A 7218-nucleotide genomic window follows, 5' to 3' on the forward strand; every position below is an offset into this window, starting at 1 on the left:
CGGTGAGCGATTACAAGTCCTGCATTATAAGTCCAAATATTTGCGTATATTCAGGAAATGTGCTTTAAGAATGACAAATTAAACTAATTTTAATGCTGAACTAATGATCTCAATGTCATATTATTATTTCATTCAGTAAATATAGTATTATAATTACCACAGTAAGCTGTTGGCAAGATTAGCTGTTCTTAATGACAAAACATTTTTTACAAAATGTATTTTAAAGGAACTTCTTACAATATTTTTTAGCTGTTTGGAATTGAATAAAAATGACAACATTTCTGAATAAAATGTATTGGAGTTAGTGTGTCAAATATATACAATATTGGCAAAAAGTAATTAGAGAACTCTAAGTCATACTTGATAACTTGCGTACATTTCCTTAAGGAGAAATCCTTAAGGATGGGTTAAAGTGAAATCTAGGTTGCTTTGAATTATATATACAGTATCAACCAAACCCTTTGTAAAACCCAGAAAACAGATAGGAATGAAACTGGAAATGTATACGGTAACTGAAGGGAAGATTTCTGTGTTATAAAATCAATCTTCTTATACTTATATAATGTTAGATATCACATATTACTAGTTGATGACTTACATTAAAACCATTATTTTTACTTTCTGAAATATTATCTTTAAATGTAAAATGCTAACGTTGAATTTGGGATCAGCCTTCCTCCTAATCTAATATTCCCTTCATTCAGGGTTGGAATGTGAGTGATCCATAATGAATCCTCTGAATGTGTGTGTTTTGACTCACACGCTGTTATCAGTTCCTGTGTATTGCAATAAGCAGAGGAAACTATTTTAGGCTCATAGATGTTGCTTTGGGTATATAAGAGGGAGTACCCCGCCCATCTCTCTGGATCCTCCCTCTCCCCTCACTAGTGAAGTATGTTCAGGGCGATAGCCTCCTCCTGAGAGAAAACAAACTGAGCCAGGAGGTGTTACACTTTCTCCACAGAGACCATTTAAACCAGAGCAGCGCCTATTCACTGCTATCAGACTTCTCTCCATACAGCGCTGTGGGTGCAAAAAGACTTTTTTTTGGAACAAGGAATACAACAACAACAAAAGTTGTATTAAATTCGTTTTGGGACAACATGGCACTTCGACAGAACTCTGAAATGGAGCCAAGCATCGAGTTGTTTATTAAGGTCAGTCATTTTTTATTTAACTAATAACTTAAAAGGAGAAGTTGGCTGGAACATGTGAGGGAACGTTAATTACACCTGAATTCACTGTCAAAAGAGCCTCTTGTGTAGATAAATTCAACAACATTAACCAGTTTTTATATTGCTTGTTATTACCTGTTTAATGTAACTGCCTCATATCCTCCCTTTTAGAGCAAAATATATATTTATGTATTTGATTTAACCTTCGATTCAACCGGGAGGTCCCATGAGATTAAAAATATGTTTTCATAGAAGAAAGAAAACACAAATTTCTCGAACTCATATTGCAGAAATAAATTCAGTTTTGACAGTTTTACTAAAACAACTTTGACATCTTAAGGAATCGTATCTTTCATTTTGGATTTAAAAATATTTCTCAATTTAGTATTTCCTTGCAGGGAAGCAGAAAACACAAATGCCCTGTTTTCAAATTTCACTTCAGGAATTAAGGCAAACAAACGATTTTCTGATCACTTATCAGTATTGTATAAGAGGCCAGAGACCTGCACCATGTTGTACGATCAATCAGAGGACAACTCTCATTTTTTTTTGGGTGCCGTTTAAAGATACTGTGTGCTGCAGAAGCTACAAGTGTTTCTTTCCCTGTTGAGTGTCACAGCGCTTATATTTTATCTGTGAACTCTGACCACAGACAGACAGCCGACCTTATCATCGCACAGCCAGACGGAGCTGAGAGCGAACAGGAGGACTGGTACACCCGCTTTACTTACACATATGTTCAGTTATAAACCTCTATATCAAGAAAAATGATCAAAAACAAAAAAATATCTTCCTTGATGTTAATAGCCAGACAATAACAACACGTGGAACTTTTCATTCTACTGGTACACAAACCTGTTTTTGTTAAAGGCATCTGTGCAGAGACAGATATAAAACAAGGTCAAGTGAGACTCAAAACAATTGAAGAAAGTACAATATGCTTTAGTAGACGGTACATTATGTCTCTTATGGGTAAGGGTTGAAAAATTCAACAGTTAACATTTAGGCTTTCTGCTAAGAGTGACATCAGTCTTAGGTTTTCACGCGCAAGGAATTTGCATTGGTGCAAATACAGGAAACAAAAGCCAAGAAAAAACGCTTTATCATATTTGTTTAGTCTGTACCAAAAAGTAGGAGGATTATAAACACACACAAGAAATAGTAGAGCACATAAACCTTATTTTTACTCTTCAGGCTAGCTGTTTCTTTTTCCTTGTAGTCTTAATGCTAAGCTTTGCTAGGCCAACAAGCTACTGACTGTACTCATGTTTCCCAAACAGGCTGAGAAAGTGGTATCCAACTTCAGGAAAGAAAGCATATCATTTTTCAAAATCTCAAACTTTTCCATTGACATCAAGAGGGAGCCGAGCTAATAGTTGTTTTCCGCCACAACACAATGCCTGCTTTTCCCTCAATGGAGGAAACCGCCTGGACACGCCTTTCTTTCACTTTTAGATGTGTTTATTAGCGGATCAGAGGAGAAAATATATTGTGATTTGCTATAACACTTCACTGGCTATAACAGGACATTTATGGCTCATGTAGTCGTATACTTAACATTTACTTGTTTGTGTTTTTCAGGCTGGGCATGATGGGGAGAACGTGGGGAACTGCCCCTTCTGTCAGAGGCTCTTCATGGAGCTGTGGCTGAAAGGAGTGAAGTTTACAGTGACCACTGTTGACATGAGGAAGTAAGCACCCCCTTCGTCAGAAACACTTCCTGAGCATCTGGTCTTGGGGACTTTTACACAGGACTCTTTCAAGAAGCAAATGAGAGAGAGAACTTGAGAGTAATACAAATAATTTCTAACTTATCAATAGGTGTGTTTCTCCCTCTGCCTCACAGAGGTCAGAGGGAGGAGCCGTAAAGCTCCATGTACAAAGAGCTCTGTGTCGCTGTCAAACAAACACCTTTTTTAATTGAGGCTTTATTGTGTGAATTTCTCAGCGTCATTACCGGTGAGTAAATAAGATCAGGAAACTTTGAAAGGAAGCTGATAATTGAATGATTCATAACACACACATACACACACACATACACAGCCGACCACTCCCAGCACAGTGTGTTTTTTATAACTAAACACACAGCCAATGTTAAACACATTCATCTACTGAACCACATTTGGTTCTGACAGCCTCGATAACAACACGCTCTCAGTTTTGACTTGCTTGATAACAGTAAGATTAAATACATTTACTGAATACATCTATAAGAAAGACATCTCCCTGCCCTACTTCCTCTTCATTTAAATCTGTAATATAAATGGCAAACTTAAGGGGGTAAAACGGGCCTTATCTAAAACACATCGTCCATATCTCTTATTTTATTCCTGATATCTTCAACTTGCAAATTATACCTTTTGCTACAGCATGTATTCATGACAGGACCCACGTATTTTACTTTCCTTTTGTCTGTATCTCAAAACAAAAGAGAAACAAAATACAAGCAACCACAAAAGCAGAGCAGATACTGTACCACTTGTAATGCATTTGTTCTACTCTGTTGCAGAAACTTTCAATATTCCGTTTTTCTGTATTTTTCTGAAAAATGTATTCCTCTTTCTGCCGCTCTCTTTCATCCTACTTTTCAAATGTAACCAATATTGCATAATTCTTTCAAAATTACATTTGAGATAAATAATTCCCTTTCGACTTCTTACTATATATGATGCTTATTCCACATTTCTGCGTCCTCTCTGCAGGAAGCCCGCTGAGCTCAAAGACTTGGCCCCCGGCACCAACCCTCCTTTCCTCCTCTACAACGGCACCCTCAAAACAGACTTCATCAAAATCGAGGAGTTTCTTGAACTAACAGTGGCACCTCCCAGGTATTGTTGCCGCTTAGTCACTAAACAAATATTAATCAGGTGTGATTGTGACGATGGCGTATTCTCATCAAACACGTTCACTCCTTTTCTTGCCTCCCCCGCAGGTATCCTCATCTCAGCCCACTAAACAGAGAGTCTTTTGATGTGGGCGCTGATATTTTTGCAAAGTTCTCTGCTTTCATCAAGAACAGTCCTAATAACACCTGTAAGTCGGACATTCATTAATTCAAATTTAAATAATATTTGTACATATCCTCAGATAAGCCTAGCAGAATCCATAACCTTTTTTAAAACCCATTATTAGAGACTTTTTTTTATTGTGATTTTGTTATTTATTGATTTTATTTGTATTTATTTTAGGAAAAGAGATCAAATATATAGTTTAAATATGTTATCACAGGACTAATGGGGTTTTAATTCTATCTACAAAACATGTGATAAGCCTCTAAAATATGGTAATATTCCATAATAGACTTAAACAGCCAACAGTGTATTAAATAGTCATTATTAGCATCAACCAATTACTTAACTACTTGGTCCTTATGTTGTTACACATGCATATTATTATATTATTGGAATTGTATTTGTGATACTTTGATTTGTGGGCAGTCTAGTTGCTTGAGATAAAGCTGTTATATTTGTTTAGTTAATTTAACCTCTTGAAATCTATTGCATTTTATAAACCTATAGATTTTGTATGGTCACTTATAACGTAAAAAGTCAATAGAAAAGATCAATAAAAGTCAGATAGAAGTCAAAAGTACAATATTTTCCCTCTGAAATGTAATGGAGTCAATAAATAACGTGCCATAAAATGGAAGCACTCATGCACTGTACTTGAGTACCGGTAATTGTACTTGCAGTTACATTACACCACATACCATTACAGAAAACATAATCTCTGTGTTTCTGACCCTCCAGTCTACGAGAAAAACCTGCTGCGGGAGTTCAAGCGTCTGGACAACTACCTGAACTCCCCGCTGCCCGAGGAGATCGACCACAACTCCAGAGAGTCCGTCACCGTCTCCAAGAGGAAGTTTCTGGACGGGGATCGCCTCACCTTAGCCGACTGCAACCTGCTGCCCAAACTGCACGTCATCAGGGTGAGACTTCGCATCTAATGGGTTTCCATTTTAGGGTCATCTCTAGTAACTATAGTTTAGTCTAAAGGCAGTGGTGCAAAGTATATAAGTACATGTGTGCTTTCTCCACTTCAGAGGTCTCATGTACAGACATTTTCAATGAGTAATCTTTGAAGTTATTCAAGTTATTTAATTTTACAAATAAAATAGGCCTTCTTAAGAGTCGAGTTAAATGTTTGGCGTTAAACGTTGAAGCAAATTGTCTACATCTGTGCCTCTTCATTGGATGGGGTTGTGTCTTGAGAATTGTAGTTCTGAATCCTATATTGACTCAAAGAAGTCGCTGCTAGGTGGAATCATTATTTGACTACACTAGACAAAACTCGCTCTATGAAAACGTGTACTCACTGCTACAATTCTGAGGAACTGACTTGATACTTGACAGAGGTTGTATATTGTACTTTTTACTATACAATTAATTTATCTATGCATGTTCATTTGTATTATAAGATTTTACATTAAGAAAAAAAGGTGTTAAGGTTGTATAAAAATATGCATTATTAGAGATCAAATCAATATTTTACCACCGGGCTTGTGACTCCTTACAAAACAATGTGTGTGGTTGTGGCCCCCTTGTCACCATTTATGATGTTAATTAGTTTCACAAAAGATACATTTCCCATCCAAACTCTCTGCAAACCAAAGAGGTTAAACGATCGAACATTTCACAGGAAAAGCTAAACCAATAATACCAATGTGTGTATCAGAGCTGTTTTATTTTCTTCCTTCCTCTCTGACCAATCATTTCACAACCATTCAGATGTATTCATATTTTTCCATTAATATGTCATTATGTCCCTGAATCATGTTAAATCAATGCCAAGTACTTTTGCTGCATTTATTTTATTAAAGGTAATCCACTGCGATAAAGAGAAATATTATCTATATTATAAATCCACTACATTATTATGAAAGTTATAGTTACTTAATGACCATAAAAATGGTGCATTGTACTATATTAAAGTATACTAAACTATTTAACATGGTCATTTTACATGAGTACTTTCTGATATTTATGAATATAGTATACTTTATAATTAAGATTTTCCTTTCTTTGTATTTCAGGTTGCTTCCAAGAAGTACTGCGACTTTGACATCCCCGCAGAGTTCACAGGCGTGTGGAGATACCTTCGAAACGCCAGCGAGAGAGAAGAGTTCAAACAGACGTGTCCAGCCGACATTGAAATCGAGAAGGCTTACTTCAGCGTGGCCAACAAGAGGAAATAAATCCTTGGATTCTCTGTAATTAAGTGTTCACTCAGTATAACTGTGTTGTGATCTGTAGAGGGCGCTACAACCTACAAATTAATATGTGGCCACAAAACAGACACTATTCCTCCTTAAACCTGTATTTTTGTTCCAGTAAGACTCTAGGACACGCTGAAGTAAAACGTTTTATTGGTTGTATGTATCATCCATAGTCCATCATCCATAGTCACTCAGACAGATCTTTAAGCCATATTGAAAAGGCCAAATGTGCAATTATTGTTATTGTTTATAGTGTAAATAGATATTTTTCAACACTTTTTTGATCAATCACCCTCTTTAAAACATACATGATTGTGTTAGTGTGAGCAGCAGCTGCAGAAATCTCCACATACAGTTATTTTAATGCAAACCATGAAATACAGTTCTGTATCTGATATGATCACTGTCACACTAATAATAAATATCAAAAGGATTTGTCATAATCTTGCTTTTTTGTGTGCTGACTACTAATAATATAATGCTCTTTTCTTTAGGTACAATAGATAAAAGAAACATCTTTACCTTGAAATATCGCAACCAAAACAGGTTTCAATAATGGCATTTCTGATATTCAACTTTATTTTCAGCCACAAAAAAGACAATTTTACAACTTCAAAAATATAACTTTTGATCGTTCGGTGTAGATGGTGAATTAACTGGTTGGTAGGAAACAAAAAATGACGATGGAGAGGAAAGGCGTGGCCGACCAGGCCGTGAAGAAATCACAGCAAACGTCCTGCAGCGTCCGGGCTTTAGTTGGTGACACAGTATTTCCAGAAACATGCTGTCAGGGGATCAGAGAGGGTCGGACACAGAGCAGAAGTC

General features: G+C 36.4%; 1 protein-coding gene across 1 annotated transcript; it reads left to right on the plus strand.

Annotated features, from left to right (window-relative positions):
- The first annotated feature begins 910 nt into the window (after positions 1-910).
- clic2 (chloride intracellular channel 2) lies at positions 911-6836 on the plus strand. The gene is made up of 6 exons (XM_010766424.1): positions 911-1157; positions 2757-2866; positions 3878-4003; positions 4108-4208; positions 4925-5106; positions 6211-6836. Exons 1-6 carry the CDS (start codon positions 1104-1106, stop codon positions 6370-6372), a joined length of 735 nt encoding a protein of 244 aa, XP_010764726.1. The 5' UTR covers positions 911-1103; the 3' UTR covers positions 6373-6836.
- The last annotated feature ends 382 nt before the right edge of the window (positions 6837-7218 follow it).

This window comes from Notothenia coriiceps, unplaced genomic scaffold (assembly GCF_000735185.1).
Source record: "Notothenia coriiceps isolate Sejong01 unplaced genomic scaffold, NC01 NC01_scaffold00003315, whole genome shotgun sequence".
Taxonomy (NCBI): Eukaryota; Metazoa; Chordata; class Actinopteri; order Perciformes; family Nototheniidae; genus Notothenia; species Notothenia coriiceps.